Raw genomic sequence first — 25,124 nt, forward strand, 5'->3', positions numbered from 1 at the left:
ATTGATATATATGTATATGCCTGGACACAGAAAAAAACTAAATAGCTCTGATGGAGAGGTCTTCAAGATAAATTGTGAAGGGTGAAAAAGCAAGATGCAGAAGTGTAGAGGACATGTCTGTAAAGTGTAAAGAACAGAACTGTATGTGCAAGTATATACATTGGGAAAAAACATACACACGTAAGTTTGTACGAATGGATATTTTGAAAACCTGGCAGGAGGTGTGCTCAACTACAAACAGTGGTCACCTCTCTGCACAGCAGGATGCAGGGGGAGTACATGGAACTTTCCATTTTCACCTTAATATTTCAGCATCACTTGAATCATTTTACAACAAGGACATTGTAAAATAACAAAGAAAAGTAGAAAAGGAGGAAAAGGAGAAAAAGAAAGGAACCCTCACTGGAGTCCTACCTGCCCTTTCCTGGAGGGGTTCCTTGGGCTTAAGGGGTTCCTGGTGCCCCGCACTTTAAACTTCCCAAGGCAGCATCCTATGTACCACCTCACCAAGCAATTCTTCTAAGTTGGCAGAGGCGTAATTTCCATCTTGCAAAAAGCGAAACTGAGGCTCAGAGTGCAATGACTTGCCCGAGGGCCCACCAGCAGGAAGTGGTGGACAGCATGGCCCTGGAGAGCGCAGAGGGAGCCCAGGTCCCTGGCGTCCCAGAGACTTCCACCGCGTGTCCCCCCCCAGTTACGGGGGTGGGTCCAGCCGTGGCCCTAACGTGCGTGCCCCGCCCCAGCACTCCTACCTGTGACCCCTACTCCTTCAACTCCTCTTTGGCTCTTATTCCCTCCACCAAAGCCAGTACTCACCTCCCCAGAGTAATTCTCCCCTTCCTGCTCTCCTTTGCTGCAGGCATCGTGATTTGGGAAGAGTGGGGATTTGAGATCCAGCTGCTGTTGCTTTGCAGACGTAATTCAACAAGAGGCTTCACCTCTCTGGGCCTCAGCTGTGAAATGGAGATAAACACACCAAACTCCCAGAGTTGTTTCAAGGATCAAAGCAATCATGTGCGATGCGAATGCATTTTATACAATATGGAGGACTTAAAAAACATTAGTTAATTTTAACAAAATAAGGTTCTAGCTCTTTCTGGGTGGTTAGAATAACACTGGTAGGGTAGGGTAACTGCAAATGGGAGTACATTGAATGGAAATCGGAACTTGACATATGGCACAATGACTGGCAATATACGCTGAGAAGGCCACACACAGTGCAGACAGATAATGGGTCAGTCCATCTGAGCGCGTACTTTACCTGAGCCAGGTGCCTTTAGAACCTGTTACTGGGCTTTGGGACCTGTGCTGTCACTGGGGAGAGATGCCACAATGCTAAACATCTTTGGGCAGGGGGATCAGGGAAACAAGGAAACCCAGTGTATTACCAGCACCATGGGTTATATTTCCACCTACAGGAAAATGGGCCAGGGCCAGGCAGGAAGCACGTTAATATGCCCATCCAGGGTTTATGGGACTACTCAGTTAATCTATTTACATTAGAAAAAGTAACAAAGGCAGAAGCACCTTGGGCATCTCCTACCAATCCAGTGAAATGCAGTGAAAGCCACCTTGTAACGGAATGGCAGCAACAACGGGCAGACTTCAAGCTCACCTCACTGCTGGAGAGCGAATGGCAAAGTGGACCCGGAGTGTGTGAATGGTCCATAACCCTTCCTTTATGCAATCTATTGGTGCCTTACCGAGACCTTAAATAGTTCATACCGTCTCACCCAGGAGCTGCAGGTATAAATGCTATTCTAAGAAAACAACCAGACTCATGATCAGATGTATACAAATACACACACATACACACACACACACACACACACACACACACACACACACATTTTCATTTGTATATACACACACAAACAAGGATTTTCAGCTCAGTGTTCTTTATTATAGCACACACACACACCCCACCACTGTCCATATTTTGAGAAATGGTTAACTACAGAAGAAATTATCAATACATTTAAATTATTGACTACTATACAATTATTAAAATCATGTTTTTGAGGAATATTTTGTGACATGGAAAATACTTATATAATAATAGTTCATGAAAAAATATATAAAACTGTATACACAGTTTATCAGCAATTAAAACATATACACTGGAAATAATAATAGTGACAGCAGCAGCAACCTTTATAGGACGCTCACTATGAGCCCGGAGGTGTCCTATCACATTAGCCACTCAATTCTCTCCAAGCCCTCTGAGATGGGTACAATCATCCCCATTTCTCAGAGGAATAAACGGAGGCACAGGCGCTTGGGCACAGTGCCCAAGGCCACATGGAGGGGTGGGTGTGGTGAGGCAGAACGTCTAACAGAGCCAGTCTGGCTCTCAGGAACTCGGCCACACTACGGCAAAATGCTGGGGCTGAACGACATAGAATTTGCTTCTTTATATTTTCCAAATTTTCTCCAGAGGTCATTTTTGTTAAAATCAGTTTTTATTATAAAAACAATATATTAATACATTAAACATACTCCCAAAGTATGGGAAGGGTATTAATAACCTCGGAGCCAGACACATGGTGTGGGGGGGTGTGAATCAAATTCAATTTGATTTCATTATACTGAAAGGGACCAGGAAAGGCCAGAAGACCAGGCTTACAAGTTGCACTGTTTTTGCACCTCTGAGTAGTAGCGGGTAAAAGCTGACCCTGCCACGGGGGCCAACCAGAGCTTCTCTCCTAGGAACTTGAATCTCATACAGAGGAACACGTAAGGTCAGAAATGTGTGGAACTGGCGCACTCTGACGACAATGCCCCACGGAGGCTGCCCGGGACTTCCCGGCACCTGGGTAAGTCTCTGGTCCCGTCTGATAAGGCCTGGTTGTTTCACGTTCCCTTTTGTTGAGGAAGCTTTCTGATATCCTGCCAGTAAATTCCTTTTCCACTCAAGCGAGTCAGAGTAGATTTCTGTTCTCTGACACAGGATCCCCCCGGAAGTGAATGTGAGATGAGGAGAGTGGTGAAGCAGGCCTCTGAGGACCACCAGATGGGCAGGCGAGGGGCCTGAGGATGACTGAACAGGAGAGGCAGAGAGGACGTTGTGGGGTAGGGGCCACAGAAGCTGGAAGGAGAGTGAGTTCAGAAGGAGGCCACATCCAGTGTCAGATTGTGCTCAGAACTCAAGCAACGTAAGAACCAACAAAGGGGCCACTGCATTCAGCAACAAGGAAGTCACTCATGACCTTGGCAAAAAGTGCTTCAGTGAGAATGGAAGTCTGGTTGTAAAAGACTGAAGGGTGAGAATTGAAGAAGTAGAGATATTGACTATGGTTCTAAACGGGAGAAAAGGACAAGCGCTTAGGGGAATCCGGGTCGGAGGGGGCTTTGTGGGTTTTGGTTTTGCAGGGTTTTTTTTCCATTTTGTTTTTTAAAAGACGAGAGAAAACACGGTGTGTGTTTGCATGTATGGAAAAGATGGTGTGAGTGTCCTGAGAAGGTGTGAAAGATGACGACCAAAGTGATGCTAGAGTAGGGATTGGTCCTAGAGGGAAGACCCTCTACGGAGGAGAGAAGGGGGAAAGATGGCCGTAGAAACAGGCAAAGATGAAAGGATGCAGAACAAGATCTCATATCCAATGGCTTCCGAAGACACAGGTGTACTTTTCTGATGCACCTTTTCATCTTCCCTCAGCCAGAATTAGATGCTCATGAGTGAGATGTAACTGGCAACATTTGAGGGGGCAGATTGGTTTAGAGCACATGGAAGAATCCTTGGGGCAACGTTAGGGTGAGCCAGGAAACCGTGATACGACAGTCCAAATGCAGAATAAGTTCAAGACTCTTCTCTAGATACAGCTTAATTAAAAAAAAATAAGCCATTGTGAAATTGGCAGATATAAGAAGTACGGATGCCTAAAGGCTTAGCTCGACAGCTTTAGAGCACGGGCTCTTTAAATTTTTGATTGCTGTTGCTTTGTATACATAATTCATTGTCAGGATTCGCAAATCAGAACACAGGTCCACATTAGGAAGCCTGGCTGCCCCTGCCCCACCCCCACCATTCTTTGAAACTCTTCTCTTAATGTGCTGTGTATCTTTTCAGTGTTTCTTTATGCAGAATACAAGCAATACAAATATCTATTCTTAGCCTGCATCTTGCCTCTTTCACTTACTATATCTAGAGATCCTTTCTCAAGCCACAAAGAGCTTCCTCTTTTTCCAGCTACATACTATCTCAGAGTGCGGCTGCGCCAGTTTCTGTGCCGTCCTCTACAGATGGACACCTGGGTTGGTTCCAATCTTTAGCTATTACAACCAGTGCTGCAGTGGATAACCTTCCACGTAAGTCATTACGTGTATGTAAAATGTCACCTGCAGGGTGGATGCCACACTTGTCATTTCTCAATGCCCCCAGCAATGTCTGAAAGCACCTGCTGCCCACTGCCTCACCCACTGTTCCAGCCCCATCCTGTGCGCTGTCAAACTTTGGAATTTGGTTAAAATTGGTATCTCCGTGCACTTTTAGCAAGCATTTATCTTTTGCTTGAGCATCTTGTCATATGTTTAAGGGCCATTTGTATTTCTTTCTATGTGAACCATCTATTCATGTCCTTTTGTCCACTTTCTCTATTCTGCTGCTGCAAATGCTCTTAACCTGGGGTTTGTGGCTTTCTCAGAGGATCTCGTGATTCAGATAAGGTTAATAATTATAGGGAAAAAGAGAACCACTCACCCTAATCTAATGCGTATCTTTGTTGTAAGTTTTTAACTTTTAATTGGAGTTTAATATACACACAAAAAAATGTCCATATACTACGTGTACAGCTTGTGAACTGAACACACTTCTAAAACCAACATCTTAACCAACATCAAGAAACAGAATGTCACCAGCACCCCAGAAGCCCTACTCAATACTCTCTTTCCAGTCCTTGCCATTTACAGAATCTTTTCTCCTGCAAATTACTGCTTGATTCTAGTTTTTGGCCCTAACACCTTCCTGATGTTATCATACAATTTAAATTACAAAGTTCAAATGAATGAAGACGAATTGAATTGAATTGAATTGAAGAGAGAAGGCAAGCAATGCAGTAACACAGGGTCTTCAACAGTTTTGAAAACCCACTACTGTCAAGGGCTTTACCGCAATGAAGAAAGAGACTCTGCGATCCTAGGGCTCCCTCTGCAGGTGATCAGTAGCTACGAGGAAAAGCCTCCCATCCCCTCCTGGAGCTCTGAGGATTAACTTGAGTCCTGGGACTCCAGTTGCTTCAGACTTACCCCCAACCAGCACAGAGAATAGGGTCAGGTTATTTATCAAAGCATCCCAAAGTCCTCATTCATTCCCCACTGCGTTACCCGACATTTCAGGAAAACAACTATCCAATAAAGACCATAATAGCTATGAAGAGAACGCCAAGAGAGTGCAGTTAATCTCTGCCGCAGCTTTCACCTATTCATCCCCAGGAGACTGCTGGGAAGGGCTCTGTTGCTAAAATCAACTGTCAAAGGAGTCAACAGCCCCCAGTTTTGGTTCTAAAAAGCCAGTGGGCAACTGTAATTATTTGCTGAGTGCGCTGGATGATTGACTTACTGACGGACTCACTCATTCAGTACACACAGTGGCACATCCTGTGGCAGGTACCAGGGACACAAGAGGCTGCCCGGGCCATGATGGAGTAAGTGTGAAGTGCTGTAGGATCACACAGTGTAGGGCCACTTAACTTACACAGGGGCACAGGGACTGAGGGAGGGAAAGTCAGGGGGAAAATGTAATAGACGTTTCCTGCAGAAGCTTAGAGTCTAGCTGGAGACACAAGAAATGTATGGGTCAATGTTAAAAAATAACTTCAGGAGGCACCTGAAGAAGTCCCAAGTGATGTGTTTCTGGAGTCCTGGAGATGGCGGGCCTGGGGCTGACAAAGCTGGCCAGTGGCAGACAGAGGAGCGAGAGGCTCTTCAGTTGTGGTTATGGGCAAGAAACAGATGTCCAGGGAGGCCAATAGGCCACCAATTGGAATCTCATGGTAGGAGAGAGTGGGAAGGGTTACCACCACCCAGGGTACATCCTTACAATTGTGGGTCCAAGAACTCTACTGAGTCAGTCACTGTTGATTGATGACCTACAAACCAGACACCAGTTTATTAATTTGCAGAAGGCAATACATCCTTCCCTTAACTGGAATGCTGTGCTTGCCTTCTAGGGTTCCCTTCATTTCTTTACTCTTATTATTTCCCTCCCTCTCTTTGGGGGCTCTTGCCTTCTGCTGCAGCTTCCACAGCCACCCGCATGCTGGCTCCACAATCTCTATTTCCAGTCCGAATCTCTCACCTGAGCTGCAAACTCATGTATCTTCTGTCCCATAGACACTTCCACATGGCTACTGCACCGCTCTCAAGTTCAGTGTCCGAACTGAGCTCATCACTCAGACATCTCATTCTAAGGAGGCAGTGGGAGCTCAGACTAGCGGGACTGCCTCGGTTCCAGTTCTAGCTCCGTCACTTACTGGCTGTGTGACCTCAGGCAAGTTATTTTACTTCTCTTTGCTTCAGTTTCCTCATCTGGAAAATGAAGATGGTAAGGGTAATCTCAGGATTGTTGAGTGGATTAAAGTGAGATTTCTGACACACAGTAAAAGCTTTTAAAGTACTAGATTTACTATTATCTTCCATTTAAATGTTATTGTTCTTGTGTTCCCTGTCAACTGGATTCCATAGAGTTACATTAGAAATAGGCAACAATACCCATTCAGTTGCTCAAACTAGAAAGCAAATTGTCATTGTCCACTTTCTCTTCCTGCTCACATCCAATCCCTCATCAAAGCCTGATTTGTACAACTTTCAGTCTCTTAACTTGCTCTCCATTCCTACAGCCACCTGCTCTTTGATCAATGTGCCATCCAGGCTAAAACCAGAGTAATCTTCCTACAATAAAATGGTCATTTCTCTTCTCTTCCACAGGCCCCATAGTTCTTAGAATAAACCCCTTGACATGGTCTTTAAGACCCTTCATGACCAGATTCCTGCTTTCATCTGTACTTCAAGCTGCTTATGTCCAAAACTAAATTTGCTCCCCATTCTCCATAACCTGTTGGCTTCCTGGATTTTCCTCCTTAGTGAATGGTGCCACCTACTAGCCTCCCAAGAGGGTCTGGCCTTCCAAATACTGAGTAATGAACCACATTCTCAGAAAGCATCTCTGTGATGGAGATATACTGACATAAAGCTCTTTAAAACATTTTGGTTTTCAGTATTTAATGCCATAATGGATGGAAAAAAGGTAAAATGAAGAATTCATCAAAATTGTATTTAGTGCTTACTAACCTCCAGGAACTGTGTTAAGCTCTGGGAATTCATTACTGATTTAGGATGTGTTTTATCTGAAGAAATATTTGAAATAAAAGCTTAAAACACATATTTGATCTCGATGCAAATCACTGGGCAATTTCCGAGGGAAAAAATGCATCATATTTTCCTTTTTTATTCTTTTCTAAGAGAGATGTTGAGAGACAGGCAGCAGTGGATGGACAGGCTTTAGAGAAATTAAATCCTGCTTCAGTCATTGACTAGCACTGTGCGACACAGGACAAGGAGAGCTAGACGTTATCTAATCTCTCAGAGTCCTAATCATCCTCATCTGTAATATGTGTAAAATCACAGGACATTAAATGAGAGAACATGTACATAGCCTCTGCGCAATAGAGGGCAACCATTATTATTAGCATCATTAGGTTTGATGTTGGAACTTTACAATCAAGTTATTCTTTTATCCCGTCACTTATTGAGCCTCTGGTATGAACAAGGGGAATTTCAACTTTTACCCAGGGCTCATTACATGCTTTCTGTTTAACAACGGTATACATGACCTGTAGATTCCATTCCCAGACATGGGTCAGGCATTCCAAGGTCCGGCTGCAGTTAAGTGGGATACACTAAACTCTTTTCAGCAGCGGGTCTAGTTAGGTGACTATACCTACATACTGGGGAGTGCAGGTGGGAGGGTCCAGTTTGGGTTCAGGTAACGACTCTCACCCTAGGTTGGGCCAGAACCACTTCTACTGAGGAAAGCCATCTTTTCCCACAAACTCGGATGTGCCGACTTGGAGCTGGGACATGGTGAGTGAGGAGAGGCACAGCTAGATCAGCAAAACCAGTCCTGATGGAAGGGGTAGCAGTGGTTACACTGTCGTCGGAGTAACCATCAGAATTACAAAAATGGAAAAACTCCTACAAATCCCCTACTTAGGTGAATTTAGGTGAACTGCCTAATCCTTTTTGCAAAACTTAAGTGTTCCGTGCATTTCTCCGTCGAGAGGGTCTATATTTCTCATTAAATTCCCAAAGGAGTCATGCCTGAAAAAACCGAGATTCGCCGTTAGGATTCCTCAGTTAACAGATGGAGAAACTGAGGCCGAGGGACGTAACAGCAGTTGCCTCAAGTCAAACAACAGAGGCACTAAAGTGAAGGCTTTTCCTTTCCAATTCCGATCTCACATTCGTGACCCGAGCCCTGTCTGATACCGCCTCGCTTCTCCGTAGGCCCTGAAAGAAGGCGACCGCGGATGTCACGCGTCCTGGAGACGTCGCAAGCGGTCCAGATTTTAACGTCGAGGAGACCCGGGGGACGCGCTCAGAGGTTGCCGCGGAGATTCCCCCACCCTGGCCTCACCCCGCAGAATTGGGGTGGCTTGGTGACTCCAGGTAGAGCACCAAGCACGGGGGACCCCAGGAACTGGAAGCGGCTCCGCCACTGCGAGGAACGACGCCTACTCACTCACCTGACAGAGAGGAAAAAGGGCACGCCCCACAAGCCGGTCGCGAACGAACCCACTGCGGATCAAAGAGCGAGCGAAGAGAATAACAGGAAATGACGTTGGCGCACGTGCTTCCGAGAGGGGCGGGTACGAGGCGTTTGAGAGGCGCGGCCATCTTCTGCGCCTGTGCAGTCGCCGCCTGCCGCGCTGCCGAGTCACTGGGTGGGAGGAGCATGAACAGGGGGCGGGGCGCGTGACCTAGTAGCGCAGGCGCAGTGCGACTCCGGGGGCGCGGGCTGCCCCCTCCGCGGGTTTGGATCCGGGTCGGTCGGGCGCTGCGTTCGAGGAGAGGCGATCGGAACCGTAGAGTCTGGATCACCGAGCGCCCCAGCTGCGAGGAGGTGAGAGTCCTGTCGCCACGGAGAAGGGTTTCGGCCCCGCGTCTCGGCCTCCTGGCCCGACCTGGCTGCGGGTGGCTTCCGCTGGGCCTGCCCGCCTCTGGTCTCGTCGTGCCCCGGCGCTGACTGCCTGGGCCGGGCCTGGGCCTCTCCGCGCCCCCTCAGCTGCTGCGGCCTGGCCCTGCCCCAGCTCCGCTCTCTCGCCCCTTCCCGCCTTCCTGTCCTTTCGTGGCCCCCGCCCAGTCCTGCTCCTCCGCCCTCTCCCGCCCGACCGTAAGCTTCCCCTTTTCGCTCTCCTCTGCCGCCCTTTGCCCCTTCCCGCCCTTTCCCGCTGGTTTCTGAGCCCCAGTCTCGTTGACTGCCTCCTTGGCTCCGCTCCCGCCTCCTTCTGCATCCCTGGCGCCTTGGCCTGACTCAAACCTCTCATTCTGGCCCGGGAGTATCCTGAAGGGACAACTTCCCACTGGAGAGACCCCGGGCGGCCAGGTTTAGGGTCCTGGACAACTTCCCATTGTCCGAGCCCCTCAGGTTCTGATCTTTTCTCCTGATCCTGTGTAAGGAGCGATCCAGGTTCTGGGTGAAAAGAATAACATCGTGCTTTGGCTCTAGCACCGGGAGTGTAGAGGTTGAGTGGGTGTCGTAGAGATGTGAGTATGTTTTGTCCCGGGAACTGATTCTTTCAATCTAGTCTTGTTGGCGACTTTGAGAATTGCTGGACGGGGTTTTCTTTCCCAGTGGGCTGGAAAAGTTGCTAAATCTTTAGAATTGTGATGACACGCTTACGTGCGGATCCTTTATTGATAATTCTCAGGTCTTTCCAGGATCCTGGAAATTTGGACCTAACTTGAGGTGCAAAGAGGTCTTGCTTAAAAACTGCAAGATATAACATTGTGACACGCATGCTATACTTTGAAAGTCAGAGAAAACCAGAAATTCGCCCTTTTGATGGAGGAGCTTAGAAGAATTTTGTCAGTTTTGAAAGGTTGGGGAAAATCCCAGGCAAAGTTAAATGCCTGGTGTGATTTGACTTAATACAAAGTAACTTCTGATAGGCCTTTAAAAGATTGATCTTTTGGGGGATTGTTCAATTTCAAGAAGTCAGTGCGATGAAAAGGGCAAGAAAATATTCCACAAATTTAATATGAATGAAGAGGGGCAAACCAATTATATGTTTCCTGGAGTTAGTCCTACAGTTCCTGATTTGAGTGAATGGGAAGCTAGGAAGACAGGGGAGCACAGTAAACGTTTTGTAATTACAAACATGCTCTGATTTATCTCCTAAGGTCATACCTAAGACTCAACTTTGCTCTGGGTTAATATAACTGAGGAAAAAGATGAGTAATCAAAGTACTGCATGTCTGAAAATAGTTGAGATGGAATTTCATTCCTAAAGTTTTAGTCTGTAACTAGTTTTTATTTTGGTTTTTAACTTTTAGTGTGTTGACAAGAATGTTAACTAGGTTTGTATTAACATGTAGAGGTCACCTGCAGTACCATTAAGTCAACACCATATAATTAAAAGTTAGATATGTGGGTACAGAGCTTCTTAGCACAGTGTTAGGGCAGGAATGAGATTCTAGTCCTTACAGGAATGGGGTTCACAGTCCTGGTATGTGTCAGGTTCACCCTTATATCCCTAGCACGCAGTTTAGTGCTAGAGCCCATGGTAGGAATTCTATAAGTATTTGTGGAAGTAATAATTTAACTATAAGGACCCGTAGTGTGAGCTTTTGGTCATAAAGTAATTGAAAACTGTACGTCAAACTTTATTTTAGTTCTGCCAACAGGAAGAATTTGTTTACATCCTACAATAACACCCTTTTAGATGCTGTGGAAGTTTAAAAATATTAGAATGTGATCTTTGCGTAAATATACGGGACATTATTGTGTATGTGGGGGAAGGATCCTCCTCTAAATCCAGAAGAATTAGAAACCAGTGATGTATGGAATTGATAATGTTTACTCAAGTTCATATACAGGTTAAATAAACCAGCAAAATACATGTGGGGAGTGTATTTAAATTTTTGTCTTAAGTTGAAGTGAAAGCTAGCTGAAGTCTTTTGACAGTTTTCAGTGTTCAGTGTTTCAATCCAGAGAGAGAACTGTCTTAAAAAAATACCTTCCTCTACACATAAATTACACACACACACACACACACACACAACTGAATAGTCTTAATTTCTTGTTTCTTTATTCTGCCACTGGTACTATTATGGTTATATTATAGCCAACATATTATGACATCCTGACCTTTGGAATATTAGAGGTCTCATAATAACATCAAACCCACCCCTGAGGATGAGCAGGTAGGATCCAGGGGGCCATAGAGAGAGGCACTGCTCCCTCTGAGAGTGCCTAAGGGGGGTGGAGAATGGGGTGGGGGTAGCAGGTTAGAAATAAAGAAAAGGTAAAGTGAATCCTTTGCTTCAAAAATCCCCCCTCTTCTATTTTTTTGTTTTACTTTCTGTTCTTTCTGATTCTCTGATATCATAGATACTAGTTTATTTTTTGTTCAGGATTTGGTATTAACTAATACTTTATAATAATTGGGAAACTAGTTTCAAAGAATTTATTAACAGGCTTCTCAGTTGTATCTCTTCTTGCTTTGATTGGTTCCCCTGCTCCTTTGTTTAAATATAATTAGGGTGGAAGAAATGGAGAACTTTGATTTATCAAGCTAGTTGAGAGAAGATCATTTAAAGTGAAGGTCATTTAAAGGCTCATCTATAGAACAATAATTTCTATTTTTTTCTTTACTTCTCACCTCTTTCTTTTGGCTAAGTTTGTTCTTTTTATTTTTTTCAGTTGCAAGTATAGTTCATTTATTTTTTTTCTTGTTTAATAATTAAAATCAAAGCTATAAAAAATGAAGGTATCAACCTTACAGGTATAGAATAATCAGTAACCATTGAAACATGTTTGTAATCCTGCTTTAACAATGGTAACAGCTTGATATCTGGGTATGAAAATTGATATGCATATTGATGTTTGGGTTCGGATTGCTTTAGAGAAATGCTATGATGTATCATGAAGTTACACTTAGGAATTTTTAGGGTTAAACTAGATAAATAGTAGCATTTTAAAGAATCAGAGTGCTTTTTGTTGAGCTTTTCCCTTTTAATTTCTGATGGAAAAGTCATTTTATCTTGTAGGTTTCTAGACCTCTACAACTGCAGAGATTTTTTTTCTTCCTGTTAAAAAGTATACTTAAACACAGACTTTAGGTGATCTAGTTTCCAAGACTGTGTAATAGGATATTGACATCAAGTATTTGGGCAGTTTAAATTCTATCATAATAAATACAAGAAATAAAACTTACAGTTTCCTAATTATCTACACTGAAACTTCCTTTTAGAAATAGAAATTTGTCCCCGGCCCCAACAAATAACAATAGTATCAGGAATAAAGAGTTTAACAAAAGGTATTCTTTTGAACCCACCTGTTTTCATTTGGCTCATTTTATTTTGATTTTCTTTTTTAGTATTAACGGGACCATCCATAGTAGTGGGATAACTTGCACAATGAAATCCGAAGCCAAGGATGGAGAGGAGGAGAGTCTACAAACTGCTTTCAAGAAGTTAAGAGTGGATGCATCGGGGTAATTAAATACGAAATATGCTATTTGGGAATTGTTTACTAGCTTCAAATAGGCTTTTTCTCTGAAGAGCTCTTTCTCTACTAAAATTTCTCATTATTTGTAGGAGATACAAATGCTCATAGTGTGACAGTCTACCAAATTCTGCACAACATTGTATTACTTATGACAGAAACTTTTCTGTTAAATTTTGAAAAGTTGCAGCTTATTTGTACTGCAAGGTTGGGTGTTTTGGTTTTCCTTAATTTTGAGGAGGGTTATCCTGCTCTCTTTTTAATCTAACATCAAGCAGTGTCCCATCAAGGATTTCCTCATACTAGGGAATCACAGCATTTTCCACTAAAAGTGAATTGGCTCAATAGAAATCTGTGTAGACAGTGTCGATTTCATGGGCTCTGTTGGTGAGGCTATCACTATGGAAACCTCTATTCATTAGGGTTCTGTCACAGAGATCAATAATCTTGGACCCTGTGGCCAAACTAATTAGAGCACCTATAGACCAGCTGCTGTCTGAATGTTAATAATTCACCCTTTGCAAAATGTTTTGTGTAGGACTCTGTTCATCTCCATTCTTTGCCCCAGGCCAGAAGAAATCTCAAATTTTTAATGGCTATAAGAATATTTCTTTTCATGAATGGAAACCAAACACTGGAAACTCAGAGTAGAACACTCCACAACATGTAATAATAATAATAATTGCTAAAATTTATTACTCACTATGTCCTAGACACTGGCTTAACTATTCTGTACAAATTATTTAATCCTCAGTGCCAACTTAGAAGATAAGATACTACTGTTATTCCAGTTTACAAATGAGCCACAGTTGAATTGAGTCACTTGCTAAAGGCCACATTGGTAAAAAGTGATAGAGTGGGATTTGAACCCAGATAGTTTGTCTCCAGGACCTGTACTCTGAACCATTCCATTATGTGGTACCTTGAAAACAACATGAAGAAACGCATGCAGTACCTGGCACATAGTAAAAATTCAGTAGATGTTATGTTAGTTACAGCTTTCTGCTTATTGCTAACACTATCTTGGCCTACCAAGTGAGAAGATTTATACTAATACTGACTTAAACTAAATATATCGATTGCACAATAGCTGTTACAGGTGCTCACATTTGCTTCCATGGTACTTAAAATAAATCTTTCTCCTCTGAGTGGTTTTTCCAAAATGGTGGTCATCCTGCCATTACAATTGATCAGTGCTTTATAAGCCATTGTGGGAAATGTAAACAAAGCAGAGAAACAGTTCAGGTTGTGGTCATAGTGTAGTCCATCGTGATTTGTGGTATAGAAATAAATTTTTTTAAAGTAGGAAAATACTAGGAATGCATGTATACACACACATACACACACATAAATTTCTTAGTTTATAAATTTATATCAGTAACTTGATATACAGACTCTTACTGGTATTTTAAGAAGTTGGAACATAAGTTAAGCCATTTCAGTACCCCTAAAAATTACTTGGAACGTTTAAAAAAAGCTTTCAAAATATCTGTACAATATATGGCCAAATATTATGTATTTGTAGCATGTGATCTGCTTTGAGTAAAATTATAGAAAGAGAAGGAATAGTGGAGAGCATTTGAGAAAACCAAACTAGTAGAAGGGGTGAGTCATTACCATGACTAAGCAAAATAAGACCTATATAGCCTATCATACATTTTTAGTTGTTTCATATTGTTGCCAACTTACAAATGGGACGTCTGAAGTACTGACTCATAAACTAACCAAGCCATGCCAGGAATTTAGCATGATCTTGTTCAACAGGTTTTGATTTCTAATGGTATTTGTCTTATCAAGACAGATCTCTATATATTTATTTTAAAATAATGTAATCCTTTTTATGTGGCTGTAAAATAACACATACTTATTAAAGAAGAATTCACAAAAATAGAAAAGGAAGTAAATATCACAGTTTACCATAAGTACTGTTAATATCTAGACCGTCTGTATATAACACGATACACTTTTTTTTCCATAGCTGAGATCATAATGTATGTGTAGGTGCTTATCCATGCTGTTTCCCCTTAATATTATAAGTATTCTCTCATGTTATTAAAAGTTCTTTGTACACTTAATTTTTAATAAGTTCCTAATATTCTATTGTATAGATGTGCCATAATTTATATAATATAGTATTTTCTGTTATTGGACATTTAAATTATTGCCAGTTACTTTTTATTTTAAATTATTTTTCAGTGAACAGTTTTAAATTTTACTTTAGTAGATTGTCTCTTTCTAAAGTATCTTTATCAGTACCACAGCATGTGTGGTAGGAGCCCAGTGTGTGTGTGTGTGTATGTGTATATTGAAAGGAGCTGAAAGGATTTATACCAAAATGTTAATGTTGGTAATCTCTGGGTTGTGACATTATAGATGATTTTTTTTCTCTCTTTTAAATTTTTTCATCTTTACAGGGAACCCCTAATTTCAACCTGCTTAGACTTAACTCAGTAATATTTCAAGTTTAGTAATTGTAAAAATTAGAATATTTTTCTAAAATGTTTTGTAATATTTGAAAATGTATTCATTTTCAAGTTAGATTGAGTCTCCTAAAGTTTTTGCTCCTAAACTTAGTTTCCGGCTCTGGTTTTACCCACATAAAACAAGTAGGCAGTGTCATTAGCATTCTCTGGATAAGGCCTGATCTGCCCCAGATAAACAGCCGAAAAGTCTATTTATATCCTGCTGCTGGTTATACTTAAGAATCATTCTTTGGCTTGTGATTTTGCAACAGTGGGCTTTTAGGGATTCTCTAAATTTGCACTAAAGGAGGAAACTTTTCACTAAAAGCTGAGTAATTTTTGAGAAACTCAAACTAGAAAGAAAATAAGTTACATTTGGATTGGTGAGAGCAGTAAGTTCTCTTTCTTACACAGTTTTCGATAGCAGTAAACTTTGTTCTTGTCTTCAGGTCCGTAGCATCTCTGTCTGTCGGAGAAGGCCCAAGTGTCAGAGCGTCAGTCAGAACAGCGGCAGATGATGCCAAACCTAAAACCATATGTGCATCTAAAGACAGTTGGCACGGGTAAGAGCTGCTCAGTGCAGATGATTTTTATCCCAATATCTTAAAATATTGTTGGATTTTCTTTCCAAAATATGCAGAAATGAGTATGTTATGATACGGAACCCAAGACCCAACGATTAGACAAGACCCATTCTTCCCAATTGTGAATTTGCTGAGACTTGCTGTGTGGCGTGATTCCCAGTCAGTTTCTGTACATGTTCTATGTGTGTTTGAGAAGAATGGGTCTTCTCTGATCATTTTTAGTTTCCATATATGTCCATGAAATTAAGCTTTTAAATGTGTTATTTGAATCTTTTTTTCAAATAATTTTTGTCAGCTATCAATAATTGAGAGAGGTATATTGAAATTTCCCTCATGGGAATGCATTTGTCTATTTTCCCCTTTAGCTCTGTATTTTTGCTTTATGTATTTTAAGGCTATATTTTTAGGTTCATACAGCCTAGGTTCGTGCCAGTTGAGAATGTTTTCTTTGTGGTGAATTGAGACTTTTATTATATAGTGACATTCTTAATCCCTTATAATGGCTTTGTCTTAAAGTCTATTTGTCTGGAATTAATGTCTCTAGTCCAGTTGTTTTAGTATTTGCCTAGTGTATCTTCTTCTATTATTTTCAACCATTCTCTGTTTTAAATATTTTGGTGTGTCTCAAATGCATATGGCTTGTTTTGTTTTGTTTTATTGAGTCTGATCATCTTTTGTAACTGCTGAGTTAAATTAATTTACATATATTTTGTTATATGATATATTTGGACTTGTTTCTGCCGTCTTTATGCTATTTGTCATGCTTTTTTCTTTCTCTTCTTACCTTCTCTTCTCCCACCCTTTAAAAAAATTGTTTGAAATGGATTTGTTTGTTTGTTTGTTTGTTTTTCCCTCTGCCATTTTTCCTCCTGCTAGTTTGGAGATTGTGTCTGTTGTTTCTACTTTTTTAGTAGTTAGCCTTGAAATTTTACCATACATGCTTAACAAAGACAGGAGTTAACATTTTAACTCTCCTCCTTAAAACCCTTTTACCCTGACCTCATGATTGCCATGGTGTAGTTGCCCAGTATTTTAGTTCTGTCACTTTTTTTTTTAAGGCTTTTTTACTTTATTTTATTTTATTTTATTTTTATTTTATTTTATTTTATTTTTATTGGGGAAGGGGAACAGGACTTTATTGGGGAACAGTGTGTACTTCCAGGACTTTTTTCCAAGTCAAGTTGTTGTCCTTTCAATCTTAGTTGTGGAGGGTGCCGTTCAGCTTTAAGTTGTTGTCCTTTCAGTCTTAGTTGTGGAGGGCGCAGCTCAGCTCCAGGTCCAGTTGCCATTGCTAGTTGAAGGGGGTGCAGCCCACCATCCCTTGTGGGAGTCGAACCGGCAACCTTGTGGTTGACAGGATGCGCTCCAACCAACTGAGCCATCCGGGAGCTCAGCGGCAGCTCAGCTCAAGGTGCCGTGTTCAATCTTAGTTGCAGGGGGCGCTGCCCACCATCCCTTGCGGGAATCGAGGAATTGAACTGGCAGCCTTGTGGTTGAGAGCCCACTGGCCCATGTGGGAATCGAACTGGCAGCCTTCAGAGTTAGGAGCATGGAGCTCTAACCGCCTGAGCCACCGGGCTGGCCCTAGTTCTGTCACTTTTTTAATCTCACAAATTAGGTTTTATTTAGCCTACTTTATTATTATTTCAATAGTACTTGTTTAGATTTGTCTCATTTACACTGTCTTTGCTCTCAGACCTTCCATCGGATCACTTTTTTTCTTCCTAAAGTACTTCCTTCAGAAGTTCCTTTAGTAAAGGCCTGTTACTAGCAAATAAGGCCTCCGTGTGATAGAACTGCACATAGAATAAATTAATGGTGCTCCTGGAGTTGTGTAGCATCATGTTCTATTGGAAAGTATGCTTTGATTTGTCTGAAGATACCTTTATTTTATCCTTGTTCTTGAAAGATATACCTGATTTGGTATACATGAAATCATAGTTCTAGGTTGATCGTTTTTTCCCCTCAGCCCTTGAAGGTATTGTTCATTGTCTTCATGTTGACGTTGAAACGCCTTCTTTCAGGCTAATTGTTGTTCATTTAGAAATAATCTGTCTAATCTCAGGCTGCTCTTAAAATGTTGCTATTGTGTTTGGTAGTCTACAGTTTTGTTTTTTTTTTAATTTAATTTTATTAAATTTATTGGGGTGACAATTGTTAGTAAAATTACATAGATTTCAGGTGTACAATTCTGTATTACATCATCTATAAATCCCATTGTGTGTTCATCACCCAGAGTCAGTTCTCCTTCCATCACCATATATTCGATCCCCCTTACCCTCATCTCCCACCCCCCACCCCCCGCCCCCGTTACCCTCTGGCAACCACTCAACTTTTTTTTTTTTTTAAACTTTTATTTAAGTGTGTTTTTCCAGGACCCATCAGCTCCAAGTCAAGTAGTTGTTTCAATCTAGTTGTGGAGGGCGCAGCTCACAGTGGCCCATGTGGGGATCGAACCGGAAACCTTGTTGTTAAGAGCACCGCGCTCTGACCAGCTGAGCTAACCGGGTGCCCTGTAGTCTACAGTTTTGCTATAGTGTGTCTACATGTGGATTTCTTTTTATTTCTCCTGCGTCAGTGTGCTTCCTACATCTGTAGATTTTCTTCTTTTACTAGTTTAGAAAGTTTCTCCGCCATTATCTCTTTAAAAACCACTGTCTTCCATTCTCTGTAGCCTTTTTTTTGGTAACTCCAGACTTTCGATGCTGTCTTACATATTTCTTTTTTTTAATATCTGATTTTTTAATTAATTAATGTATTTATTTTTAAGGAGTGGCCCATGCGGGGATGGAACCGGCAACCTCGGTGTTACGAGCATCACGCTCTAACCAGCTGAGCTTACCGGCCGCCCCTCCATATTTCTTAACTGTTACATTTTCCCAAATCTCTAAGTTTCTGTGCTGCCTTCTAGGTTAGGGGCCAGCCAACTTTTTTCATAAAGGGCCAAATAGTAAATATTTTAGGCTTTGGAAGGCAAGCGGTAAGATCTGAGGATATTATGGAGGTACTTAGACAATCGAGAAAACTCCTGCCCTGCCTGCCTAGTGTGCACTAGCCTGGCTGGTGGACACACTTTGTGTTAGGCTGCTGAGTTGGTCTCAGGTTGAAATGACTAGCCTCATGGGATGGGTGCGTACGGGGCAGTGCCAGGGTCAGTTTTGATTTCTGCCTAGTGGGACCCATATTCCAGCACAACCTTTCCTCCTCCAGCGAGCCTGGCACAGGCTCAGAGTGAGATTCTACTTCTCAGGGCCCAGTGATTGCCGACAGCAGGGCCCCAACATGTAAATAGTAGCCAGTGTGAGCCCCAAGCAGTGGTGTGACACATCTGCTGGCCAGGAAGGCAGGTGTGGGGGTGGAGGGGTGAATAGGGGCCAGGGGGAACACCTCAGCCTGGGCTCGGTGGCTCACAGTGCTAGCCCAGGGCAGCCGTGTCTGTGGGCTGTACAGTTGTTTGGTTCTGTTTTTAAATTGGCTTACTAGTTTTGAGTCTCCTTTTTTCTTTGCTTAGTTCTTTTATTTATTTAAATATTTCAGAAGTTGTATAGTGTGTCTGATGACTCCCAGTATCTGAAAGCTTCAGGAAGTCTAAATCTGTGTGTGAGTGTCACCAGTGATAGAAATGAATCCTAAATCTGCTGCTCTGTGTAGCAACCATGGCGTAGCCATTTGTAGCATTAGCCTCACAGTGGTACCGAGACATTTCGGTTTTACAGCCTCACTTTAAGTTGTCTGTGCAGGATGCTTTCCCAAACCTGCTGGTCAAAGGTTCCCGAGCAAGGGTTGGGGCAGGGCAGGTATTCTGCACCAAATGTTTGGCGCAAGAAATGCAGTGAAAAATTACCCTTTACACTCCTATTTCTATAGCCTGCTATATGGGGGTGTTGAAGTTTTTAAGACACAGACGTACGCAGCTTGTAAATGGAGGCAGAGGCAGACACATCTCTCTGGGGGACACTTGTAACTTTAGACTTACAAGCCTGAGAGGAGGCAAATTTCCAGCTATCCTAAAGAATCTGTTTAGGAGAGCTCTGTATCCCAACATTTTCTTGTACATTTGTTTTCCTCGTAGGTCTACAAGGAAGTCTTCACGAGGAGCAGTGAGAACCCAGCGTCGTCGACGTTCTAAGTCTCCTGTCCTTCATCCTCCCAAGTTTATACATTGCAGTGCAGTAGCTTCTTCCAGCAGCCAGCTCAAGCACAAAAGCCAGACTGACGCCCCTGATGGCAGCAGTGGGCTGGGAATTTCAACCCCTAAAGAGTTCAATGCAGGAGAATGCTCTACTTCTCTCGATGCTAATCACACAGGGGCAGTTGTTGAGCCTTTGAGAACTTCGGTTCCAAGGCTCCCGGCAGAGGGTAAGGAGGAAGACTCCTCTGATGCGGCTCAAGTCTCCCAAGCACGTCTCAAGGCCAATGGTCTCTCTGACTTTCAATCTGTTTCCAAACTAAAGCAGGGCCAGCCATGTGCGTGCCTAGGCCAGGAGTGCCAGTGTAAGCGGTGGCACGACATGGAGGTCTATTCCTTTTCAGGCCTGCAGAATGTCCCTCCCTTGGCCCCAGAACGAAGATCCACGCTTGAGGACTACTCTCAGTCGCTTCACACCAGAACTCTGTCTGGCTCTCCCCGCTCCTGTTCTGAGCAAGCTCGAGTCTATGTGGATGATGTGACCATTGAGGACCTGTCAGGCTACATGGAATATTACTTGTATATTCCCAAGAAAATGTCCCACATGGCAGAAATGATGTACACCTGATAGCAAGAAGCTCACTAATCTGCTTTACACCAATGAAGGGTTGTCAGAGAGGTTTAGTTAATGGCAGACCTGGCGGCCACTGTGTCAGAAGACATCTCCTTCTGCTCACTGTGCTTGCAATAAAAACTTTTCTTGGCATCTCAGTTAATCTTCATTCTTTAAACTTTCTCTGAGTTCTTATATACCCACAAAGGCAAGCAGATCAGAGGAAAATCTCTTAGAAATGCTCCTGGGGATGAAGAAACCATAATTACTTGACTGGTAGCAGTGGGTGTATGGTGAAAGCCTTGTAAAACAGTGCATTTTTTCAGATCTGTTTAAGAATTGGTGGCCAAGGAAAATGAAATGTGTTTTTGTAACCGGACTGAACATTCGTCATGCCGTAGTTGCCAGCCCAGAATTTTTGAAGTTATATGACTGATTTAAACCATCTGATTTAACGCAAAATTTATTGTGTCTTTAAAGGTTCTTACGTTATTGTTAAGCCAGAGATCTAAAGTTTAGTTTCAATATGAATAAACTAGCTGGCCTGCCCGATACTGTTTGAGAGACTTATTCACCATTACTAAACAAACCTCTGCTGGCGCTGTTCACCTAGAGGCATATTGCCATGCCATTTCTCCAGAAGCAGCCTGGAGGGGGCTGTTTCAGCTGGAAGGAGGGGCTGTAATATTTGAAACCAGTGTGCGTCTTCTCCATCTATAGCATTTTAACATATGGCATGTTTCAGTTGTGATGTAGATCTCATACCTCAGTTTCTAATGTTCTAGATTGGTGGATATTATCTCTCTGCACTGTCCTTGTACCTCAGCAACCCCAAAAGAGAATTTTATGTATGCTGTATCCTGTATTTCTGCTCAAGCATCCCAAAAAGCCCCCCAAAGTTTGGTAAAAAAATCTGTCCTCAGTTTCACCTGGAGGATGAATCCCTGTCTTTCTCAGGTGGCTCCAAAGTGAATTTTACATATGCCACATAACTTTTAATTCAGCCCATCCTAAGCATACCCATCAAATTTAGTGAAAAGTTATCCAGCCTTCTTAACACAATGTTAACACAAAATATATTTTATTTAGGTGACAAAATAAGTTTTACTCTTTACTAAAACATCTCACCATCGGCAGCAGTTCTGGAAGTTTTTCGTCTCGGCTCGTTTATGCTTACGTATTGAGCATTCAAGGAGCACTCCCTTATGTGGGTTATAGTTATCAATATTTACCATATTAGAAATTAAAATTAAGAAAATTTTAAAATATGTATTTAAAAATAATACAAATCCATTTATGTTCATATAAAATTTTAAATTGGAAAATAACTTTTCCAAAGCAAAAATATTTAGTGAAAAGAATGGCATTGTGTTACGTTTTTGCAAATCTCTGGCTTAATTGAAGATAGTTAGGTTCTCCTATCTGCTGCATTCAATTTTTTGTGATGTTGCATATCAGGTGACCTCTGGGAAACTACACGTGTGAGACAATGAACTTGAAAAAGGTAAATCTGTGAATATCAGGAACACAGCTTTTACTTCGAAGATCCTCTGGTAGAATGGATTCACAGATCACACTTTGAGAACCACTAATCAGCCATTAGCGCTTGTAAGGGTACTTGCCACCCACCTTCACCTCCACAACTCGTGTCTTGCTTCCCTTTTTTCACTGGAGAGTGGTGGAGCAAGTGGGCTTAACGTGTAATGACGAGCGGGGGAAAAAAACCACATGCTGGAGTGGGACTAATGAATTTAGCAATATCTAATCAGTTTACTTAGCAATATGCAATAGCAAAAGACAAAGGCAATTAATAGAATATGCTAATGACAGAAAGTAAAGGTGGTTAAGACTAAAATGTGCCAAAGAAGCTCACCAAACTAGGAAAAACAACACTGGAACAGTCAGGAATCAAAACCTTGCTAGGTCTGCAGCTGAGAAAAATTCAGGCGTCTCCCACTGCTGCTTGCTAGTTCCCAAGAATGCTAGTATGATGAAAAAAAAGAAATCACCAAGGATGGATGACGAACACACTGCCAACTGAGGTCTGTCTTACATCTTTTTTTTCTTCTTCAGATGTACATTAGAGCCAAGCTTCTTGTTCCTGTCTCCCCGTCAAGGAATGGCCAGTTCCGGAAGGGTTCAGCAGCCACTGATACGAAAAAAAATACCACTTACCCGGCTGAAGGGCCAGTTCATTCAGAAAAACAATAATTACTGTTCTCTCCTGGGACTATCGGCCCAAGGCTTTTCAAAGCCTGGCAACATGCCTGTCACATCATTCTGATATTAGTTATTTCTCCCCTTCATTTGCTGATGCGGGCAAGACAGCAACATCATCCCGTGTCCTGCTGGGAACAAGGCAAGGGAGAAATTTTCTTAACCCTAAGCTAACCAATACCTCACGTGCAGGCTCACGGGAGGGAACCCCACATGCAATCTCTCATGTGGGGGAACAAAGGAACAAAAACAAGACAAAAGATAATCATCACCACCTCATACGTAGTCTCTCATGTGAGGGATCAAAAACTAACAATCTGACCAACCACCTCACATGGGGGAGACTGACATTGCCCCACATAAGGGAAACAGACAAAAAAAAACTAACAACCAACGAAGGCAAATTTTCTTAACATCTTCCCGACAACATGTTACTTGAATTCAGATGGTTTCTAAGTCTCTTAAGTCCTTTTGGGTTTGCTTTTCAAACCACTGCACTGGTTATTCTGTGTATTCACATAATAGTTGCCAGACAATGAAGAATGATGCCCATTCGTTTCATACAAAGCTGTGAGGAGGGTGCCAGAATTGAAAATGACCAAGTTCCAATGGCCAAGTAACCTGTTGAAGAAATCCATACTTGGACGAAAGTTTAGGCATCTCAGGTTTGTGGGAATGAGTTGTAAGTACATCTCAGTCAGAATTTTCCTCAGAACTTGAATCCTGAAGCTAAGTTACTTTGCTCAAACACACTTGGGCCAACTTGAATATGTGTCCCTCATTGGAACATTTGATCTCTTGTGAGTGTGACTTATTGAACCAATCTTTGATGCAGCCTGGAAAATGGATTCAGATTGTGGATTGAGGAATTTTTACTCTGATGTTTTCAAGAGGAGCATCCTGCCGTGCCTTTCACAATTATTCATTGAACATTCATTTATTCACTTATCCAACACGTGTCAGGTACCTACGACACAGCAGACACACTGTACTACGTGCTGGGAATAGAACAGTAAGCGAACAACAAAGTGCTCCAGAGAGAGAGGGATTAGGAGATAGTAAGGGCTGGGGCAGGGGAGGGGCTGCTACTTTGGTGGGGGCGGGGGGGTCAGAGAAGCTTCTGTGATAAGGTGATATTGGAGCTAAGACCTGAAGAAAGAAAGGGAATGAGCCACGTGGGTATTTGGGGGAAGAGCATTCCTAGCAGGAGAAACAGCTAGGATATTTGTGGCTTGAAGCAGGCGAGGTCACAGAAGCAGAGGCCAGGGGCAGATCATGGAGGACCTTGGAGGCCATTTTAAAGGCTTTGACTCCTGAGGAGACAGGGAACCATCTGGAGGTGGGGTTTGGAGGACAGGAGGGGCATGATATCAGACTTGACTCTTAAAAGAGCCCTGGCTGCTGTGTGTGGAGTAGAGGAGGGGAGAAGGAGAAGGGGAAGCAAGGAGGGCAGTTAGGAGGCTATTGCGGTCGTTTCTAGTGGCTTGGACACTTGGCAGTGCAGGAAAGATGTATTCTGAAATTATTTTGAAGGTAGAGCTGAAGGGATTTGCTGATGGACGTAGGGTGTGAGAGAAAGACTGGAATTAAGGATGGTTCCAAAGGTTTTAATAAGCTGGGAGGTGGCTGGAAGAGCAGATCTGAGAGGAGAAATTGAGAGTTTGGTTTTGATCTTGTCAAGTCTGAGATGCTTGTGACATATCATGTTGACTTGGTTGAGAATATGACCGAAAACCAGGAGAGAGGTACAGGCTGGAGATACAAATTTAGGAGCCATCAGTATATGGATGTTATTTAAATTATGTGACAGAGGTGGATCACTTAGGAAGCGAATGTAGGTAAAGACTGTCGTTGGACCAAGCTCTGGGACATTCCCAAGGTATAGAGGGCAGGAGGCCGAGGAGGAAACAGCAAACGACTGAGCAGGAGCAGCCAGTGAGGCAGGAGCAGAACCAAGAGAGGAGTCCTAGAAGTCAAGTGGAAACGCATTTCAAGAAGGGGGTTGTCAGTTGACAAGTACTGCAGAGGAGAGTTGAGGGGCACCCACTAGGTGCAGGCACTGGGCATACAAAGATGAGCGAGTGCCAGGCAGGAAGGAGGTGTGCATAAATGGTTTTGGAATGAAGCTAATACTCGCTTCAAACAACTAGTTTGGGGGAGGAGCCAGCGTGTGGGAAGGCACCTAACCCAGCCAGGCATCTTGTCTGGGGAGGTGAATGCTTCTTCAGCTGAGTCTTCAATGCTGAGGAGAATGCAAGTGGATCTCTCTGTGCAGTGCTCTGTTCTGGATTTTCATTCCCTTCCCTCCAGGCTCCCTAGGAAGCAGTCAAGCTTTGAGAAGTTGAGAAGAAGCAGGAAGCAATTGACTGCCCCATCTCACCAAAGAACCATGGAG

The 25,124-nt window shown here is 42.7% G+C and overlaps 2 protein-coding genes across 7 annotated transcripts in view; one reads left to right on the top strand and one right to left on the bottom strand.

Annotated features, from left to right (window-relative positions):
* Nucleotides 1–8,992, bottom strand: part of GDAP1L1 (ganglioside induced differentiation associated protein 1 like 1) — a 34,055-nt gene extending 25,063 nt beyond the window's left edge. Inside the window, exons 1-4 of one of the 6 annotated variants that reach the window (XM_088789115.1) lie at nt 8,742–8,992; nt 6,296–6,525; nt 1,616–1,740; nt 817–953 (exon numbers count right to left, since the gene is read on the bottom strand). The gene's annotated coding sequence lies outside the window, so the exon portion shown is untranslated. Of the gene's footprint in view, nt 1–816; nt 1,761–6,295; nt 6,526–8,741 lie in introns of those variants that run through there. The other 5 variants (XM_019748663.3, XM_088789114.1, XM_074317194.2 and 2 more) reach the window with 5 other exon arrangements.
* Nucleotides 8,985–21,064, top strand: OSER1 (oxidative stress responsive serine rich 1). The gene is made up of 4 exons (XM_019748697.3): nt 8,985–9,118; nt 12,597–12,713; nt 15,636–15,749; nt 19,843–21,064. Exons 2-4 carry the CDS (start codon nt 12,637–12,639, stop codon nt 20,525–20,527), a joined length of 876 nt encoding a protein of 291 aa, XP_019604256.3. The 5' UTR covers nt 8,985–9,118; nt 12,597–12,636; the 3' UTR covers nt 20,528–21,064.
* The last annotated feature ends 4,060 nt before the right edge of the window (nt 21,065–25,124 follow it).

The sequence above is a fragment of the Rhinolophus sinicus genome, chromosome 13 (assembly GCF_057876585.1).
Source record: "Rhinolophus sinicus isolate RSI-liver-muscle chromosome 13, RSI-T2T, whole genome shotgun sequence".
In the NCBI taxonomy this organism is placed as follows: Eukaryota; Metazoa; Chordata; class Mammalia; order Chiroptera; family Rhinolophidae; genus Rhinolophus; species Rhinolophus sinicus.